General features: G+C 39.8%; 1 protein-coding gene across 2 annotated transcripts in view; it reads left to right on the top strand.

Moving 5' to 3' along the window:
* Positions 1-22,151, top strand: part of rspo1 (R-spondin 1) — a 196,659-nt gene extending 174,508 nt beyond the window's left edge. For both annotated transcript variants that reach the window (XM_072246978.1, XM_072246979.1), the window contains exon 6: positions 20,353-22,151. In XM_072246978.1, coding sequence (XP_072103079.1) covers positions 20,353-20,528 — 176 coding nt within the window. In that variant the 3' untranslated portion in view covers positions 20,529-22,151. The remainder of the gene's footprint in view (positions 1-20,352) is intronic.
* Positions 22,152-22,374: the final 223 nt, after the last annotated feature.

Here is a 22,374-nt window from a genome sequence, read left to right as displayed (position 1 = left end):
GGCAGATCTTAATTGTGCTGTGCTAAAGAATAGACTTGTATTTAGCCTCACAGTTGCAGTGCAAGACCATTTCTTTTGAATGGAGATACTGAATTGGAATGAAAGGTCAAGTGCAGATGGACACTTTGCAGATACTGTTTTAACAAACTTACGTATATCAGTTAAATGTGATTTAAGCTGAATTTGTTGATTTGTATTACTTATTTATCAATTCTAATTGATCTTACTTTAAGGTTTGAAACTGTTTTAAAAATCAGAGAGATTTAAAAACAGCAAGCTTATTGGGTAGGGATAGGGGCAAAGCCTTAGGATCCTGATTCCTATGCATCACAGATTTTCAGGGGATTGCCATGGCAGGCATCTCAATTGGCAGGGCCACAAGGGTTAGCGATGGACTGCATGGAGGATTGAGCCAGACCACATGGGATTTGGTCCACGAAAGAGGAGTACTGCTGCATAACCTATTCATTTGTTAGTCCAAAACATTTTGCCAAAGGTTAAAACTTCTTCATTTAATTATAATTATAAGTGAGGCTTTAATCATGTAATACGTCTTAATTAATTATCTCTCTCTGAAGATAAAAATAATTAAAATGTGGGATCTCATTCCCTTAGATAATAATCATTATTCATGATATAAAAAAGATTTTAAAAATATCTTTCTCTTTCAGACTGTCTTCCACCCATTCTCTGTATTTACTTCCCAGACATGAATTTATATCAAATTATATATTCTAATTTAGATTTTCTGGTTCACCTCTGGGTCCCTAACGTTTACTGGCACAGTTATCTGCCGGGCGGGTGGGTGTTCATGCAAACCGAGAAGTTTATATGTACCTGTTTTGATTTATGTGACCCAAATAGTAATCAGGGGTAGTCAGCACTTACCAATGCAGCAGTCATCACCACTCTTTAGCTGTGGGTTTTTTCAAAGTAAATTTATTATCAAAGTACATATATTTCAGCAGATACAACCCTGAGATTCATTTTCTTGTGAGCATACTCAATAAATGTATTACATAATAACCATAACAGAATCAATGAAAGACTACACCAACTTCCTGTTAAACCAATATGCAAAACTGTGTCAATACAAAAAGAAATAATAATAATATTAATAATAATAATAAAAAATAAAAAATAGATACTGACAGTATGAGATAAAGAGTCCTTAAAGGTAAGTCCATTGATTGTGGGAACATTTCAATGATGGGGCAAGTGAAGTTGACTGAAGTTACGCCCTTTTGTTCAAGAGTCTGATGGTTGAGGGGTAGTAACTCTCTCCGAACTTGGTGGTGTAAGTCCTGAGGCTCCTGCACTTCTTCCTGATGGCAGCAGTGAGAAGAGATTGTGGTGGGCGTGCCCTGTGATGGATGCTGCTTTCCTGTGACAATGCTCCATGTGGATGTTGTCAACATTGGGGAGGCCTTTACCCATGATGGACTGGGCCACATTCACTACCTTTGGTAGGATTTTCTGTTCAAGAGCTTTGGTGTTTCCATACCATGCAGCCAGTCAATATACTCTCCACTACACATTTATAGACGTTTGCCAAAGTTTTGGACATCATGCCAAATGCCCGCAAATTCCTCGGGGAAGTAGGAACACTGTTGTGCTTTCCTCGTAATTGCACTTGTATGTTGGGAGAGGACAGGTCCTCTGAGTGATGGCTGAAGAGCTAACCTCCTGCACACAGAGTGCCTGCACATACCTGCTTTGTGATTGATAATTCCGAGCCAGAATGGAAGTATATTTGAGATGATGAACATTTTTTGAAGCAAAACTATTTTTTTGTAAACTAAAATTCAATTGAGTCAGTAACAGTTGTGCAATTTATTGCCATAACTGATGAAGCCGCTTCCTCACAGTGCCAGAGACCTGGACTTAATCTTAACCTTTGGTGCTGCCTGTGCGAAGTACGTGCATTCTTCCTGCGGCCTTGTGGGTTCCCTGGTACTCCAGATTCTTCCCACGTCTTAAAGGCATGTGGGTTAAGTAGCCAGTATAGTGTGTAAGTGAGTGGCAGAATCTCAGGGATTTGATGAGACCATGAGAAAATAAGAAAGGGATAAATGTATGATTAGTGTAAATATGAAGTTAATGGCTTCATGATGTAAATATGAACTTGGTGGGTCAAAGGCCTGCTTCCTTGCTGTATCTCTCTATGTCTCTATGTCATCAATTCTAAGTGGCTAAAGACAAACTCAAACTACTTACTATGGCATGTCTAGCTATATTGAATTAGAAATAACATCAATCCTTATATTAAAGTTTACGTAAAGACAAAATTACCCTTGGATTAACAAGAGTCAGTATATTGCATATAACATCCAAGGTGAAAAGATGAGCTTTCAAGGTACTTGGAGGAGAATTAATTTCTTTGAGGGGAAATTCAGCCTGACAAATCTGTTGGAATTCTTTGAGGAAACAAAAAGGCAGGATAGACAAAGGGAAGTCAGTGAATGTTATTCACTTGGATCTTCAGAAGACTTTTGATAAAGTGCTGCACATGAGGGTGCATAACAAGATAAGAACCCATGACATAACAGGAAGATTGGCTGAATGGCAAGAGGTGAAGAATGGGAATAAAGGGAGCCTTTTCTGGATGGCTACCAATGACCATTGGTCTGTAGTAAGACTTGGTGATGAGTCCACTAATTGTCATGTTGTATTTCAATGATCGGATTGATAGATTTGATGACTTTGTGACCAAGTTTGCAGATGATACAAAGATAGGTGGAGGGGCAGGTAGTGAGGTGGAATCAGAGAGTTTGCAGAAGAACTTGGACAGATTACGAGAATGGGCAAAGAAGTAGCAGATGGAACATTGTGCAGGGAAGTGGATGGCCTTGCACTTTAGCAGGTAGAATAAAGATGTGGACTATTTTCTAAATGGGGATAGCATTCAGAAATTAGATTTGCATAGGGACTTAGGAGTCCATGTGCAGGATTCCGTAAAGGCTAACTTGCAGGTTGAGTTGGTACAAAGAAAGGCAAATGTGATATTAGCATTTATTTCGAGAATAGGGCTGCAAAGGAAAATAAATCAGGTGTGATAGAAAGGCAGAGAACTAGCTGAATGGCCAGGTTCTGTTTCCATATCTTATGGTCTAAATGGCAACAGTGAAAAGAACACTTAATTGGAAAAATATTTTCAGTCTGACAAGCGTTTTTTCACAAAATAAACCTGTTTTAAAAAGGGTGCCACACTTTCCACTCATATCCTATCCTTGATAGTCACATTTAGTGAAGCAAGAGTTACTTGTTTGCTAGTGATTATACATTTTAGAACAATGCCTGTTTAAAATAAGTAAATTAAATTGTGTACATAATCCAGATAGTCTTCAAACTTTTAGTATCCGCTCTGCACCAAACTCATTAAATTCTGAATCCATGATCAATTCCTGGTTGATCCAGGTTAGGTTTGTCCCATTGGTACCAGGACATTTTCTTGCAGTTTACATACTCTAAGTCTTTAAATAAAGCTACAATAATTCAACTTCGACATATAAGATAAGATTCGCGTTTACTTTAATGATGCCATAAAGTTGAGAAAATCTCCTCATAGAAGCTGCGCACTGACCTTCTGTACCTTTGGGAGGAAATTCCACAGTCCCTTTAAACAAACCATTTTCAGAAAAATGTCGTATATTCTTTTCAAGCAGGTACTTTTGCAAATACTGTATTCTTTAGTGCTGAGGAATGTGAAGCAGTATCTTAGGGGTAAAATAAATAAATCAGGATCGTTTCAGAGAGAAGGTATTTGTCATGTTTTACTGATGATGTAAAAACTCCATTTAACTTTGAAATGATAACCATGCAGTTCCAATCAATCTACACAATGCAACTTCTATGCAACCTCAGAGTAATGACACCAGACTGTTGAACTATTAACCTTTAATCTTGTACTTGACTGCATTCACTAACTTGAAATATTATGCATGTTTCATTCACTTAAAGCCAGAATGTCACCATTTTGATAACTGCAAATACCACCAGGCAAAATTTAAGCTGAACCAAATTGTTTCAATGTAATTTTCTTATTCATGGAAACTGATTTTTTTTTTGTTTGAAAAGCAGGGGAAGGATAACATCAGTATCGTATTTCATTTAAAAAAAAGTATTAAGTGAGAAAGATTGCTGGTTGACAATCCGTCTGCTGTGTACCCCATTCAACAATTTGACCCGAAATGCCAGAGAAATTATTTAAAATTAATTTGAGACCTTGTTTAGGTAAGAAGGAAGGAAGCCATTTTAAAGTGTTATTATTCTTATATGATAGCCACTTAGGACAGATGAAGAGATAGGACAACTTTGCCTTCTTTATATCATGATAATAACAAGGGGTAAAACAAATGGTCTTTCTCTGAGTGTTTGCTGACAAATAAGAGAGGCAGAGAGAGGAAATGGTTGATAGATTTGCAAATTGACCTTCGCTAAATGATGCTTCAATCCAGAAGACGGTTTATGACGAGCCTAACTGTCATAAAGATCAGTGAAGCCTGACCACACTGCTTTCACTCAATAATCAGTACGGAGAAGATATTTTCATTTATATTCACTTTAAGTATCATCCACAGAGCGAGATGTTTCCCTTTTCCAAATGTCTTTTTAAAAGAGGTGGTGACCAACTGCAAGCCTTCCAGTGAAGGGTCTCCAAGCTACTGGTCGTCATGAAACTTCAGAATTTAAATGATAAATGATGTTCGACACGTTTCCAAGTCAGGGTGGCATGCAATTTGGAGGGGAGTTTTCAGGGAAGGGGCTCCCATGCACCTGCCAACATTCTTCTCTTGATGGAAGAGCTGGTGGATTAGAAAGGAGCTGTGGGAGTATCCTGACCGAGTAGCTTGGAGTTAGAAGATAGTTACCAATACATCATGTGAATGTTTAGGGTGATCCATAGGGTATCAATCAAGCAGGATATTTAGTCCTGAATGGGTGCTAAGGCTTTTGAGATTTGAGAGCTGTGGGCATTGCACTCACACAGAGAAATGGAGAGCATTCCATTATACTCCGGTATTTTGTTATATAGATGGCAGAAGAGCCAGGGTGAGAGGTTTGCAAATACCACTACTAAATCAAGGCTTACAATAAAGTAAATTTATGCTTAGCTTTCTAGTAATATAAATATTTCATAATAATGTCAAACTTCTCAACTCTATTTCTCATATCCTTAAACAACCTGAAGATGACTAATAGACAATTGCATTCAATCCTCTTGCTTCTCCTTCACAACTCTATTTTTACATCCAGTAGCAAGTTCTTCAATTATTCATAGAAATCATACTAAATGATAGTCTGCTTCTGGCACATTTAATACTATAAGACATAGGAGCAGAATTAGGCTATTTGGCTCATTGAGTCTGCTCTGCTATTTTGTCATGGCTGATCCATTTTTCCTCTCAACCCCAGTCTCCTGCCTTCTCCCTGTATCCCTTCATGCCCCAATTAATCAAGAACCTATCAACCTTTGCCCTAAATACACCCAATATTCAGTGATGTTGTGGGGATGGAACTGGACTCTCTGACGATGGTGTCTGAAAAGAGGATGCTGTCCAAGTTGCATGCCATCTTGGACAATATCTCCCATCCACTACACAATGTACTGGTTGGGCACAGGACTACATTCAGCCAGAGAGTCATTCCACCGAGATGCAGCACAGAGCGTCATAGGAAGTCATTCCTGCCTGTGGCCATCAAACCTTACAACTCTTCCCTTAGAGGGTCAGACACCCTGAGCCAATAGGCTGGTCCTGGACCTATTTCCTGGCATAATTTACATATTACTATTTAACTATTTATGGTTTTATCACTATTTATTATTTATGGTGCAACTGTAACGAAAACCAATTTCCCCCGGGATCAATAAAGTATGACTATGACTATAACTAATAACTTGGCCTCCATAGCCGCCTGTGGCAACGAATTCTCTGGCTAAAGAAATTCCTCCTTATCTCCATTGGACATACCATTTTCTCATGGTAATAAACTCAGGATCATGGGACTGCACAATCTGGCATCACCGTCAAATTTGAAATCGGGAGTAAAGCTGTTGATCGATTCGTAGCACTTCCACTAAAGGATTGGCTTTCTCAATAGACACCAGTTACCTGACTTTGAAATTGAAGATTTAAAATCAGCAGCAAAATAAGGGGAGATGGAGTGCCTGGGATTGATCTCAGGCTTTGGATTTAGTGGAATATTTCAACTTTTTTTGTGTGTGCCATACTCTGCCAGAGCCTCAGTGGCCACTTTTCAAGTGGTTGTCTTGGAGGAAAGATTCTGTGAGTGGTCCCCCGCGTCCTTCTCACAGCGCAGTTTTTTTTTACGAGGTCGAGTTGTGAGCTCGACGCTCAACCTGGCACGGATGGAAAGCGTGCCCGGGAGTGGCCCGACTGGGTTCAAACGCAGGAACCTTCGCTCCGGAGTCTGGCGCTGATGTCACCGCGCCATCAGCCGGATTACCATTTCAACTTTATAAAGGACTAATTTTATGTATTTGTGTTGCTGCGAAGGAAATACAATCAAATAAAGATGACCTGGCCAGCAACAATAAGCAGCTGGGTACAGTTACAGAACACACTTAATCAAGGGGCTCAGAGGGGCTTAATCAAGATGCTGCCAATGAGCTGATCAGCAACGATTACCCAAGTCAGTAACACCTTTTGCACACGTGAATCACTGAAGGTATAGTTGAAGTCTGAACACATACCACATTCATAATAATCTGCCTATTAAATCTCTAGAATAATCTTTAATTTTTTATATTAAAGATATAAAAAATAAAGGTTGAGGAAGTTTGGTACAGGCTCCCAAATCCTAAGAACTTTCTACAGGGGCACAATTGAGAGCATCCTGATTGGCTGCGTCACTGCCTGGCATGGGAACTGTACTTCCCTCAATCGCAGGACTCTGAGGAGAGTGGTGCGGACAGCCCAATTACTTCTGTAGTTGTGAACTTCCCACGATTCAGGATATTTACACAGACAGGTGTGTAAAAAGGGCCTGTAGGATCATTGGAGACCCACAAACTGTTCCAGCTGCTACCATCTGGGAAACGGTTCTGCAGCGTAAAAGCCAGGAACAACAGGCTCCGGGACAACTTCTTCCACCAGACCATCAGACTGATTGACAACACGCTGGAGGAACTCAGCAGGTCGGGCAGCATCTGCGGAAACAATGAGTCGACGTTTCGGGCCGGAACCTTTCATCAGGACTGAAGAGGGAAGGGGCAGAGGCCCTATAAAGAAGGTAGGCCCTCCCCCACCTTCTTTATAGGGCCTCTGCCCCTTCCCTCTTCAGTCCTGACGAAGGGTTCCAGCCCGAAACATCAACTCATCGTTTCCACGGATGCTGCCCGACCTGCTAAATTCCTCCAGCGTGTTGTGAGTGTTGCTTTAATCCCAGCATCTGTAGATTATTTTATGTTTACGTCAGACTGATTAACACATCTAATTTGAGTGTATTTTATGTTACTTTGACTGTTCTAATTATTATAAATTACTATAATTGCGCATTGCACATTTAGACGAAGACATAACATAAAGATTTTTACTCATGTATGTGAAGTATGTGAGAAATTAAAGTTAAACTGGAAAGTTATATGGACAGGAAAGGAATGGAGGGTTATGGGCTGAGTGCAGGTCGGTGGAACTAAGTGAAAGTAAGAGCTCGGCATGGACTAGAAGGGCCGAGATGGCCTGTTTCCCTGCTGTAATTGTTATATGGTTATGGTTATAAATAAACTCAATTCAATTCAATATTGCACTACATCAGATGTACTGTTTTTGTGATACCACATGCCATTATTTTCTGACAACATAGAAGGAAGCTAATTTGGTCCATTATGTTTATGTTGGCTCACAGAGCAATCTTGTTCTTCTCTAATTGTCCCGTAATTTATTCTCCCCATGTTCCCAACAGGTCCTCCCAAATAATACTACTCATGTGCAACTAGGGGCAATTTAACAGTGGTCAATTAACCAACCAGCTAGCCTTTGTAATGTGAAAGTACCCGAAAGAATCTCATGTGGTCAAAGGGAGAATGTGCAAACTCAACATTATTTAGGATTGAGCCCGGGGTCCATGAAGCTGTGAGGCAGCCATTCGTTAGCTGTGCCACTGTGTCGGAGAGTTTGTGATTTACTGGGGTCCAGCAGATGGGAAAAGTCTAACATAAAGTAACAGCACATTGGTAAAAGGCTAGAGTGAGAAATCGAAGAGGGAAGGAGGAGGAGAAATCGATGCTCATGCCATCATGTTGGAGGCTACCTGAACAAAATAGGAGGTGTTGCTTCTCCACACGGAGAGCAAGTCTGCAGCAGTCAATCTACATCAACAGCAAAGCTAAAAAAAAGATCATAAACTCAACAAATTCTGCAAATGCTGGAAATCCATACACTCAAAATGCTGGAGGAACTCAGCAGGTCAGGCAGCATCCATGGAAATGAATAAACAGTCGAGGTTTTAAGCTGAGACCCTTCTTCAACACCGGAAAGGAAAGAGGAGGACTCCAGAATTAAATGGTGGGAGGAGGTGAAGGAAGACAAGCTAGAAGGTGATAGGTGAAGCCAGCTGGGTGGGAAAGGTAAAGGTTTGGGGAAGAAGGAATATGATAAAAGAGAAGAGTTCACCATGGGAGAAAGTGAAAAAGGAGGGGCACCAGGGAATGGTGATAGGCAGATGATGAGAAGAAGTAAGAAGCCAGAGTGGGAAATAGAAAAGGGAAGGGAGAGGAGAATAATTAGCAGAAGGAGAAATTGGTGTTCGTACCATCAGTCTGGAGGCTACCTAGACAGAATATGAGATGTTGCTCCTCCAACCTGAGAGTGGCCTCATCATGGCAAATGAGGAAGCCACAGACCGACATGTCAGATTGGGAATGGGAATGAGAATAAAAATTAAAATGGAAATTTCACTTTTGGCGAATGAAGCTGAGGTGCTCAACAAAGCAGTCCCCCAGTTTACGACGGGTCTCACCAGTGTAGAGAAGGCCATATTCGGAGCACCGTATACAGCAGAGGACCACGGTCGATACACAGGTGAAGTGCTGCCTCACCTGGATAGGCTGTTTGGGGCCCTTAATGGAGTTAAGGGAGCAGGGGAATGGGCAGGTGTAGCATTTCTGTCACTTGCTGGAAAATGTGCCAGGAGGGAGATCAGTGGGCAGGGACGAATGGACAAGGGAATCATGGAGGGAGAAATCCATGGAGAGTAGGTAAGGACACGTTTGGTGTTAGGACCATGCAGAAGAGGGTGGAAGTTGTGGAGAAAGATGTATTGGCAGCAGAGACTCATGGGGTGATAGGTGAGTACAAGAAGAACTCTATCCCCATTAAGGCAGCAGGAAGATGGAGTGAGCACAGATGTCCGATGGAATTCATAACCATTGAGAGAAGATACAATACTGAATAGCTCATGCATAGAATTATACATTTATACAGTATGGACCTTCAGCCCAACTCGTCCATGCCAAACATAGTCCCTGTCCAAGCTTGTCCCATTTGCCTATGTTTGGCCCATATTGCTCTGAACCTTTTCTACTCACGTACCTGTCTAAATGTCTTTTAAATATTGCAATTGCACCCACATCTGCAGCTTCATCTGGCTGTGCCCAGTACCCTCTGAAGGAAAAGGATCTTCCTTAGGACCCTTTTAAATCTTTCTCCTCTCACTCCAAACCTCTTCCCTCTAGTTTTAAACTCCTTTGCATGTGGGAAAAGACTGTGACCATTTGCGCCAGGAAGTTAGTGCAGGAATGGGATTGATAGAAGTGCTCTGAGATCTGGTATGACCACAATGGATCAAAGGGCCTCCTTCTATATTTACAAAAGTACGAGAACATGAGAGCAATATGAAGAACTTGAATCTCTCCATCCAGATCGTGCAGAAGCCCAGATAAAAGCAGCAGAAGGATCACACCACCTCCAGCCCTGATCGCTTGTTACTCTGTGAAAGAACATGTAACTCAGTGATCTCATTAACTACTCTCAGAATAGCCAAGAGCAAGTTGTCTTGAGCCTCAAGGAATTGCCTGAAAATGGCCAGATAATTCCTTATAAAATCAGAAAGTACTGGAAACGCTAAGTATTTTCAGCCTTTCCCATCTTTTTATTATTAATTCAGATTTACAGTATCTGCAGTTATTTTTAAACTTTTATTTGTTTTTGTGATGTTGATTGGACCCATTCCAAAACTAACCCATATGTACCATTCTCAACTGAGAAAAAAACATATTGGACAATACAGCACTCTCTCAGTAACTCTCAAGCCTAGCTTTCTCCACTTATGTCTTAGTCAAATGTCACTGCTGACCGACATTAGATAATAGTTACCAAGTTATTTTCATTATTTTAATGTCACAATCTGTGTTCAGTCTTATTGAGAAAATTAAATACATTTAATTTCATTGTGAGTCACTCAAAGCTGATATCATTGCTCAATCACACTAATCACGCAACCTGTTTTATGCCATGGACCAATACTTTTAGTCAAGGCGTCTATGGACGCCAGGTTGAGAACTTCTGCCCTAAAAGGTGAGTTGTTATGGAGTCCAGCAAAGATATCTGTGAACAACCCTAAGTGAAACACTTAGTGTTTGGGACTTGGAAAGGAGTTTTGAGCTTAGGTTAAAGATCCTATGATGAAGTAAGTGTGTGTGTGTGTGTGTGTGTGTGTGTGTGTGTGTGTGTGTGTGTGTGTGTGTGTGTGTGTGTGTGTTCATGCACTCTGCTGACCCTTTGAAGATGTTTATGCTTCATTTGATCCTCCTGCTTTATTTCTTCACCTAAGATTAAGTAAACTTTTATTCCCTTCTCCCATATGTATTTATTTATACTTCCTTACATCCATCTATGCTATTTGTTTCAAACTTTCCCTGGTCGTCAATTCCACATTCTCATCATTCTGATGTTACCCAGTTTCTTCTGAATTCCCTTCTGGATTTCATGGTAATTCTCTTTATAAAGATGGCCTGCAATTAGAACCATCCCCACAAGGTGAGACATTCTCTTTGTATCTAGTCCACCAAGACCCGTCATCATGTTAAATAACTTTAGTAGTTTACCTTTCTGCTTTATTTTCTCAAGAGGTGGTCCATCTTGCTTATTCTTTCTTGATAATCTAAACCTCATCTCTCTGATGTAATCCTAGTAAATCTTCTTTTCCTCCTCTCTTGTGCCTCTGTGTCTTTTTTGTAACACATGGAAGAAGTGCTAAAACTACCCCTATATCTCCTCCTTCTCTCCAATTCAGGGCCCCAAACAGTCCTTCCAGATAAGGTGACACTTCACCTCTGAGTCTGTTGGGGTCATTTACTGCATCCAGTGCTCCCAGCCTGGCCTGCTGCATATTGGTGAGACCCAGTGTAGATTGGGAGACCACTTCACTGAACACCATCTGCTAGAACAAGCAGGATCTCCCAGTAGACTCCCATTTCAATTCTACTTCCCATTCCCATTCTGACATGTCAGTCTGTGGCCTTCTCTACTTCTGCAAAGAGGCCACACTCAGGTTGAAGAAGCAGCACTTTATATTCTGTCTGGGTACCCTCCAATCTGACGGCATGAACATCGATTTCCTGAACTTCTGGTAATTGCCCCCACGGCCCCATCTTCACCATTCTCATTTCTCTCTCTCACATTAACTCCTCACCCGCCCATCATTTCCCTCCAGTGCTCCTACTCCTTTCCTTTCTACTATGGTCTTCTACCCTCTCCTATCAGATTTCTCCTTCTCCAGCCCTTATCTCTTTCACCAATCAACTTTCCAGCTCCTTACCTCACCCCTCTCCCTCTTCTGATTTCACCTATCACTTACCAGCTTCCTCCCCTTCCCCCATCTCCTTGCTCTAACTTCTCAGCCTTTTTTTCCAGTCCCGATAAAGGGCCTCAGCTTGAAACTTGGACTGTTTACTCTCTTCCATAGATGCTGCCTGGCCTGCTGAGATCCTCCAGCATCTTGTGTCAATTGTTCTGCCTACCTTTTTAAAGTGCCCGTTACCACCCTAACCTTCCTAGTTTGATTAATGTGTCTGTAAAATATTTTACTTATTTGATTTTTTTATATTTTCCTATTTAATATCATATCATAGTTTATATTTAGCCCCAGATTGTTTTTTACTTCTTTCATTCTCCCCACACATTTCCTCCAGTCATACTTTCTACAAAGATAACATGTACCTCTTCCCGGCGTTCAGTTATTCATCCATCAATCTGCAAAAGTATTTAGTTTGCTACTTTTAGAGGAATGGATTTTTCCTGCCCTCTAATAAATACCTACTATTTTCATTCTCCATTTCCCATTTGTGTTCTTACTTAAACATATAAGATTCTTATGGGATTAACATGAAGGATGCTATGAGTTGAGCTATGGCATTATAATAAGATGAAAATAAGGAGCACTGTTGCTTTCTATTAGACAGCGGTTGATATTTTGAATTTCCTACCCCAGAGTGCCACGGAGATGAAGTCACTGAATATATTAAGAGCTGAAAAAAAGGTGTTTAAAAGAGATAAGTTGAGGACTTTGGGACAAGAAATAAAAGGTGGTGTTGAGAGCATGATTGGATGAATGACTGAGCAGCCTCAAAGAACACCTGCTCTTTCTTCTTATCTTCTTATTGCCCATCCCGTTCTTCCAAATTCTGTTCTCATCTCTCAAAATTCCTTCAACCTGTTATACTCTGTGTTCTACTTTTAATTATTGATATTATGCATTCTTCTGTCAAATATTCTTTACAGTATTTCTCTTAACTGCCCTGTTTCATTCCTTATTACCAGATCCAATAACAAATCCTCTCTTGAGTTTTTAACAGTGGGTTAAAGTGGAGCTCTGTATACATTGCAAGAATAACATTTTCTAATCCCATTTATCTATCTCCTGCTACAATTCACATCATGGTAATTTAAATCATCCATTATTATTCTTTTTCAAAAAATAATTTCCCCAATGTTTCCACATATTTTTCTTTCTCGTTCCCTTTCTAATTATATTTAGTCTGTAGGCCATATCTTATGGTGTGATTGCTCCTCTTAAAATCTTTTTATTTCTTTCCATATGGATTCTATTATTGTCTTAATTAGAGGTTATTCTCTTTCTCATTATGTTTCCCTAATAAGCATTTCTACTGCACCTACATTTATTTTACTTGGTCTTGCCAAAAATGTTATGCTCATCCACATTTAATTCGGGTCTTGATTTTCATCTCAGTAAGTCCCAATTTTTCATTTTATTCCAACACATAATTACCCCCAATACCCCTACAGATTGTGCATGTATTGCTGTGCAGGTATTTAAATTTCTCAACCTGGCATCTACAGACCTCTTGATTAAAAGTATTTGTCCATGGCATAAAATAGATTGCGTCATTAGGGTGATTGAGCAATGAAATCAGCTTTGAGTGACTCACAATGAAATTAAACGTACTTCACTTTCTTAATAAAACTGAACACAGATTGAGACATTGAATCAATGAGTATAACTTGGTAACTATTATCTAATATTTGTCAGTCCTATTATAAATTTAACTACCTGCACAGCAATACATGTACCATCCGCAGGAGTATTGAAGGAAATTGTGTGCTGGAATAAAAAGAAGACTATCTCTCAGTTCATGATAATGAAATTACAGAGCCTGTAAAAGTATTCACCCCTCCCCCCGGAAGTTTTCCATCTTTTATTGTTTTACAACATTGAATCACGGTGGATTTAATTTGGCTTTTTTGACACTGATCAACAGCAAAAGACTTTTCCACATCAAAGTGAAAATAGATCTCTACAAAGTGATCAAAATCAATTACACATATGAAACTCAAAACAATTGATGCATAAGTATTCACCCCCTTTAATATGATACACCAAATCATCACTGGTGCAGCCAATTGATTTTAGAAGTCACATAATTATTTAAATGGAGATCTGTTTTGGAGACGTGTGTGCAGTCAAGGTGTTTCAATTGATTGTAGTAAAAATACATCTGTATCAGGAAGGTGCAACTGCTGGTGAGTCAGTATTCTGGTGAAAACTGCATCTGAAGACAAAAGAACAGTCCAAACAGCTCTATGAAAATCACAAGTCAAGGATTGGTAGAAGAAAATTTCCAAGTCACTGTGTCCCTTGGAGTACCTCTAAGTCAATCATATAAACATATAACAATTACAGCATGGAAACAGGCCACCTCGGCCCTTCTAGACCATGCCAAACTCTTACTCTCACCTAGTCCCACCGACCTGCACTCGGCCCATAACCCTCCATTCCTTTCCTGTCCATATATCTATCCAATTTAACTTTAAACGACAACATCGAACCCGCCTCAACCACTTCTGCTGGAAGCTCGTTCCACACAGCTACCACTCTCTGAGTAAAGAAGCTCCCCCTCATGTTACCCCTAAACTTTTGCCCTTTAACTCTCAACTCATGTCCTCTTGTTTGAATCTCCCCCATTCTCAATGGAAAAAGCCTATCCACATCAACTCTATCAATCCCCCTCATAATTTTAAGCACTTCTATCAAGTACCCCCTCAACCTTCTACGCTCCAAAAAATAAAGACCTAACTTGTTCAACCTTTCTCTGTAGTTTAGGAGATGAAACCCAGGCAACATTTTAGTAAATCTCCTCTGTACTCCCTCAATTTTATTGACATCTTTCCTATAATTCGGTGACCAGAACTGTACACAATACTCCAAATTTGACCTTACCAATGCCTTATACAATTTCAAGTCATCTAGAAATGGAAATGATATGGCACAGTTGTAAATCTGCCTAGAACAGGTCATCCTCAAAAACTGAGTGATTATGCAAAAAGCGGACTAGTGAGGGAGGCCCACAAGAGAATTATGACAACTCGGGAGGTGTCACAAACTTCAGTGACTGAAATGGGAGAGACTGCACATACAACAGCAGTTGCCCGGGTGCTTGACCAGACTTCATGAGAAAGTGGCCAAGAGAAAGGCACTGTTGAAAAAAACTCACATGAAATCTCAGCTAGAGTTTGGTAGAAGGCATGTGGGAGACTCTGAAGTCAGCTGGAAAAAGGTTCTATGGCCTGATGAAATCAATATTGAGCTTTTTGGCCATCAGACTAAGTGCTATGTAACATCGCACATCATCAAAAGCACACCATCCCTACCTATGAAGCATACCATGATCCCCTACTGTGCCTCTTGCTGTGAGGATGCTTTGCTGCAGCAGGCCCTGGAAGACTTGTGAAGGTAGATGGTAAAATGAATGCAGCAAGATGCAGGGAAATCCTGGAGGAAAACCTAATGCAGTCTGCAAGAGAACTGCATCTTTGGAGAAGATTTGTTTTCCAGCAAGACATTGAGCTCAAGCAGAAAGCCAAAGCTACATGGGAATGGCTTAGAAACAACAAAGTTAATGTCCTGGAGTGGCCAAACCAGAGTCCAGACCACAATCCAACTGAGAATTTGTGGCTGGGCTTGAAAGGGGCTGTTACTCACAGTCCCCATGCAATCTGACAGAGCCTGAACAGTTTTGTAATGAAGAATAGGGAAAAATTGTAGTGTTCAGATGTACAAAGCTGACAGACACCTATCTACACAGACTCAAGGCTGCACTTGCTGCCAAAGGTGCATCTACTAAATGCTTACTTATGCAACCAATTATTTTGTATTTTATATTTGTAATTAATTTAGATCTTTTGTTGAGATCTGATTTCACTTTGACATGAAAGATTCTTTTCCTGGAAAAAAAATAAAACGTGAAAACTTTCGGCGGGTGAATACTTTTTATAGGCAGCATTTGTCTTCTATTCTGTAATGTTCTTGTTCTGTTGGCATCCATACCTTACCTCACTTTATTATTTCCTTTACTCTCTAGTTCTGATTTGTTTATGTTTTGCTTCCTTGTATGTTTCTTATAGTTCACCAATGTTGATGGCATTCACATTCACATGGAATGGATAATAAACTGAGTTTTATTTCCGGATGCTTTTAATCTGGCTACCAGTCAATATCATGTGTAAGAATGTTTTTTCCCAAATAACATGGCTTTTCAATTTAACATTACGTGCTAGTTGTTCATGTACAATCTACTCATTAAGCCCTTGCATCTTGAGACATTCTTGTGAATTTCCTTAAGTGCTGTGATAGGTATAAATCCAAGAATAAAAGTTAATCTGAATCAGGTCAGTCAACCTGAGCCAAATCCTTCTTCAGTTAAGATTTATGCAGAAAGTGGCTTGAATATTGTGAACAACTTAGCTCAGAAGGGTTCTGTCATTTTGTCAATACCCAGTGGTGTAGGTCTAACCATAATGGAGAGATTGAAGAGATTATACATATTTAAAGAGACCTCTGCAAACAAAATGGTTGCTCTCTATTCCAATACTAAAGTCTGGATTTCTCCTTTGCTTAACTTTTCCCTCTTCAAGCTCTCATCAAGCATTAGGAACCATCTTCTTGGATTATTGGTGATGACCTTTTGATATTAAAGCTTTATTTCATTCTGTCACCATAAAAAAATAATAAAGCCTTTCAGTTACGGTTTCTGGACAGGTGGGTATTTTTTTTAATTTAATGTGGGTTACGTTTAAGTCCAATTTACCTGAGACTGACCCAGAGCACCATGTGTTGATTTTGATAGGAGCAGAAAATGTTTGGTGAGGTGGAATAAGGGTTGTTGCACAGGGTAAAGTGTGTTGTAAACTTTGAAAAGAGTCTTGAAATAGCTACTCACCTTTCCTATAACAAGGGTTCCATTTGTACAGTACTGTGCAAAAGACTTAGTACACTTATATAGCTAGGCTGCCCAAGACTTCTACACAGTACTGTATTTGCCAACGTAGAGTGGAGAGTGGGTCTGTAAATCTGGCAGAAGCAAAGGATGTTGGGAATGCCAAAGGTGGACTAGCATGGGAAGCGTGTGGGACAGATGGCGGGAGAGAAGTGACAGGGGTGGGATGCAGCACGGGTGCAGAAACACTCATCCCTGAGACACCATGCAGGGACGTTTGATTGGCTTATTGATGATTACAGAATGCCTCTCTGGTGCTTCCCTCTACCTTCCCCTTTCCCAGCCATGATTCCCCTCTCCCTGTCCCCTTAACACCCTCAGTCCATAATAGAGACCCACATTAGAATCAGGTTTATCATTGCTTATATATGTTGTGAAATTTGTTTTATTGTGTGACCGTGTTACAGTGAACTAGTCTCAGACACTATATATATATATATATATACATACACACACACATAGATATAGATAGATAGTTAAATATATATATATATATATATATACAGACTTTTGCACTACTGTATATGTTTAAGTTTTTGTTTTGTTACGGTAATATTGCAGATTATTTTAGTCCAGTGCATGGCTTCTCAATCCTGCACTCCTCTACTGATATGTAATAATATTGCCCTGTGCTAAGAAAGTGCATATCAGTCTTCATCACTTTAGGTTGTTACATCTTGTACACCAATGCAGTGAAAATGGTATGAGCTACATTTTGAAATATATCTCATATGAGTGATAGCAAATGAAGCATTGCAATCTCCAAACCCTTCTGTTTCTTTTTGTTCCATTACTGCCCCCTTTTGCTTGGAATCAGTATTCCCTTTTGTGATTTCATCTTTCATTGCACTATATCCTACAATGCAACCCTTTTGTTTTCCCTGGCCCTTTTTTTCTGCATCTTAACCTTTCTTTATCATTAAGATTTTCTATTTTTTGATGAAAGCCTGAAATGTCACCCATCTCTTCCTCCCTCTTGATGCAGAAAGTTCTAATTCTATTTTTGTAGCATTGTCAATATTTTGCAGGTTTCACCCTAATGTTATCTTTTTACGCTCCCCTTTCTCAGCAGCACTGCTGGGAGCTTTTTTGCTTCCTCCTGAAACAGAAGAAGAGCATCCCCATCCACCACATTCCTCCTTCCACTGCCTGACCTATTCCTCATAATGAATAGCTACTTTTTAAGCTCCACTCACTCCCAACATATAAGGAACATGGAGCATAAAAAGTCCAGCAGAGGTACAGACTCTTGAGGCCTTAATGTTGTGCAGAACACTTTCAACTAATAACACCAAACCCATTCGGTCCTCACATGGTCCATATCCCTCCATTATTTGCATTTTCAAGTTCCTGCTTAATACAGCTTCTTAACTTCCTTTATCATAACTGTCTCCATCACCACTCCTGAGAGTGAGTTCCAGGCACCCACCACTGTGTCAATAATTTGCCCCTGTGCTTCTCCCTTGAACTTTTCCCTATCATCTTAAATGCATGTACTCTAGTAATAGACATTTTGATCTTTAAAAAAAAAATGTCAGCTACAGCTATCGATTCCTTCTATGCCTCTCATAATTATATAACCTACTGTCAGGTCTCCTCTCAGCCTCCATTGCTCCAGAGAAAATAACCCAATTTTATCCAATCTCTCCTTATAGCATATGGCCTCTAATCCAGCCATCTTCGAGGTAAACTTCTCTAACACCGTCCCTAGCCTCCACACTTTTCCTATAATGGGGAAACCAGAATTGAATGCACTGCTCCAGAGTTAGCCAAATTAGAGTTTTATAAGCTGCAACATGAAATGACTCCTTGATTAAATTACCTTCAGTTCTCATTGTGGCATTTCTGTAGAAATTTAATGGTGAAACATTCTTCTTCAGTAACTTGTAACTGAATAATGATCATTTCAAGGTTCAAGGTACATTTATTATCAAAGTATGTATGCAGTATGCAACTCTGAGATTTATCTTCTCCAGACAGCCACAAAGCAAAGAGAACCATGGATGCTGTTCACGAAAGACATCAACCCTCACAAAAAACCAAATCATGCAAGAATATCGAATCCCAAACCCTCAACCCCACCTCGCCCCAAAAAAACAAACAATTCGCACTAAACAGCAACAAGAAAGAATGGACAAAAGCATAAAATATAAAAACATAGAATTGAAAAAGTCCACGTAAACTACAGTCCAATCCATAAATCACAGATCCAGAACTTCGGTACCATCCTCTGACCGCACTGAAGGAGGGAGAGGCCTTCCATCAGGAGTAGTGAGCAAGAGACCGTCACACGCCTTCACCTTCCTCCAGCAGTAACACTAGCTCGTCTTCTGCACTTGCCTTGATATTTCAATCTTCCTTGACATTTTACTCGAAGAGATTGGCGAGAAATGGCATTGACCATGGGCTTATGTCCAGTCTTTAAACCTCTAGGCCTCGAGGCCACTCATCTCCTGAAATCTTCTCAGGGTCAGCAAAGACCTAGATCACTCAATTGATCTTCAAACTACAGATTGCAGCATCTGTATGAGAAACAAATTTGAAGTGAAAAGAAGATGTGAAAGAAACAGTTTTGTGGACTATCTGAAAGATGTCTCCCGAGTTAGGTTTGTTCGCTGGTGCCACTTTGGCCAGTTATAAATGTTACTCTTCTAGATGTGATATGGAGTAGGACGTCAATTGTATACCCTTGAGAATCCAGATCCCATTTCATTGGACCTACCGTTCCCTACTTCCCTTTGCACTCCGTGTCATCTCACAACACTACACAAACACCAAATGTCGAGTCCAGATCTTCAAATCCCATCCTACAGTTGAACTCTTTCCATTTGTGACAAAAGCTTTAACTCTTTCTCTCTGTCGATTTGCATCCCCTCTGAGAGTTCCTGATGTGTTTTACCTTTCATCGGATTAGTAGCTCCCTAACTATTCTGCTTTTGTATAGAAAATGCTTCCTTAGTAATTCTCCCCCAGTCAATGGCATCAGAGAGAGTACATAATGTAATGGAGTTGTGGCTTCTACATATTGTTGGAGGAATGCAGCAGATTGGCAGCATTTATGGAATGGAATAAACAATCGATGTTTCAGGTTGTGACTCTTCATCAAAACTAAGATGAAGGCTACAGAGGAAGGGTCTCGGCCTGAAACGTCGACTGTTTATTCCTCTGAGTTGGTGCTGCCTGACCTATCAAGTTCTAGGAGCATTTTGTGTGTTACTCTGGATTTGCAGTATCTGCTGAATCTCTTGTGTTTATGATTTGCTGTGCATTCTATTCCATTCAGTTCTATCTAGAATTATCTACTAATTTTTATGCAAGAAAGTTTCCTACCCCACTATTTTTCTAGCAATAAAATGACATCATGGGGTCATGGTGATGCTGTTTATAATTGCATAAGTATTTTAAAAATCAGGGATGGGATTCAAGGAATGTTATATTATTTCCTTTGTAATTCTGTGTTGAAGATGACGTTTATCCACCTGCTAGGCTCATTCACCATCCACCTCCGTACAGGCTGTGGCTGTTCCTCAGTTTGATAATGATCGGGGGGAGCAAGGTTTGCAGAGCAACACTGACAATGTGTCTTTCTGTAACAGGACAAGGAAAAGGCAATAGAAGAAGAGACAAGCAGAAAGGAGGAAGAAAAGGCAAAGCGAGGAACAAAGAAGGCGGCAACAGGCAAAGCAAGAAGGACAGCAAGTCCGGGAATAAAAAAAAGAAAGGACAACAGAGGAAGACACTTCCTGCAACGACCCCCAGCACCAGTCAATAAAAGCCTTACTTCAACGCAGATACTTTAATGCTGATGCCTATAAGTCAGCTTTCTGTCCTGCTGCACTGCTGCAGAAAGACATAACTACAAGGCTCATGCTTCCCTAACTGTTTCAGAAAAGAAGTGACTTTTTTTTTGTTTTGAGGACTTAAATATTGCAACCCCATTGCACCTGGCTTCAGTGTATATCTGAAAATGGAATGAAATGGGAATTAAATAATTCAGTGGACGCAATCTTTCAGAGGACTGTGATAGGAGCCTTCATCCAAGCAATGACTGAATATTGTAGAGCAGACCGGCTGAAAAACTAATGGAAACAACTGTTCTGGGGAGGGAAGAAATGACTGACAGAATGGCTTCTGGAAACGTGCAAAGATTTTGGCACCAATTTTGGGCAGTTGGTCACTGCGTTGAATGAAAGCTGTAAACCTAATTTCCTGACAGAATATTAGAATGATGCATCATTAAACTGCTTTAAAATATATTTCAAATTAAAATAAGGCAATAAAACATATAACAATTTAAAAAGGATCAATTATTTTAATAGTTACTTTAAAGTGATTCCTGTTTAGTGATGTGATCTTTCAATCTTAATCTGAGATTCTCTTCAGCAGTAAATTGTATGGACTAGTACCTGATGTAGAGCAATCAATACACAAGCAATGGACACAGAAGTCTACATTGAAAAAAAAATGTTAAACTGATCATCAGCTATGTCAAAGTTCTCCAGAATGTCATTCAGCCACTATTCACAATAAACCTCTCAGGAAAAAGACAATAGACCAGATTCAGTGGAATACAAAGCACTCAGATTTCTGTAGAGAGCACCTATGAAGAATGATTTGGCCAATAAAAGATTTAAACACAAAGAGCTTTTTTAAAGTCAAAATATTACTTAACTTGGAGGAGATGAAAGTCAACAGTCATAGGGATAACAATGACATAATGCTTGGTAGGAGATGGGAGATACGAGCAAGTACTGTGGAACAGCTAGAAGAGCCATTTCCTTCCAGTTCAATCCTGACATCCTGTCCAAATTATGTTGAGTTTGCACATCCTTTTAATTTCCTTCTTGTGCTCTGCTTTCCTCAAAGGTGAAGAGTTTTGTAAGTTAACTGGCTACTGTCAATTGTTCTGAGTAGACAAAAGATAGAATTGTTGGATAATTGATGAGAATAAAGGGCAAATAAAACATTATATTTGTGTAGGATTGGTGGAAGTGGGTAGTTCAGACTCAAACAGCTGAAGATCTTGTTTCACCGCTGTGTAATTATGACAAACAATTTTGGAAGATCTCATATTTATCAACAGTACAAAATAGAAAACTGGATTGTTGAATATTGGAATGCTTGTGCCTAGAGTAACCAATCAGATGAGAAAAGAACTGAGCAACAGATGTTCCGAGGAAAAGTTTAGAATCAGGCAATGGAGATGAAGCACATAGTTGGTCGGAAGTGAATTTGAAGGCTAAATATGATATGGATATTATGAAATTCAGCCTTGGAGGAAATGGGAGCTGGCAATGTTGACTGGAAGTGACACCTTTGTTATCGCCTCTAATGGAAAACTTCTGTGATTCTGGTATTAGATTCTACTGATCCAGAACAGTAGAGTAGTCAAGACATGGTGATCAGGTAGAGATGATGTCATCAGGTGGTGTGTGGAAAATTATGATGCCTATTTATATGTATAAGGCTATTTATGATTCTTGATTAGTCAAGGTATGAAAGATCAAGGGGAGAAGGCAGGCGAAGGGGTTGAGAGGGATAATAAATCAGACATGATGGAATGGCAGATCAGAATGTATGCGTCAAATAACCTAATTCTGCTCTTATGTCTTATGGTC

This window comes from Mobula birostris, chromosome 30, assembly GCF_030028105.1.
Source record: "Mobula birostris isolate sMobBir1 chromosome 30, sMobBir1.hap1, whole genome shotgun sequence".
NCBI lineage: Eukaryota > Metazoa > Chordata > Chondrichthyes > Myliobatiformes > Myliobatidae > Mobula > Mobula birostris.
The sequence above is the reverse complement of the archived record's forward strand: the minus strand, read 5'-3'. Positions and strand labels throughout refer to the sequence as shown.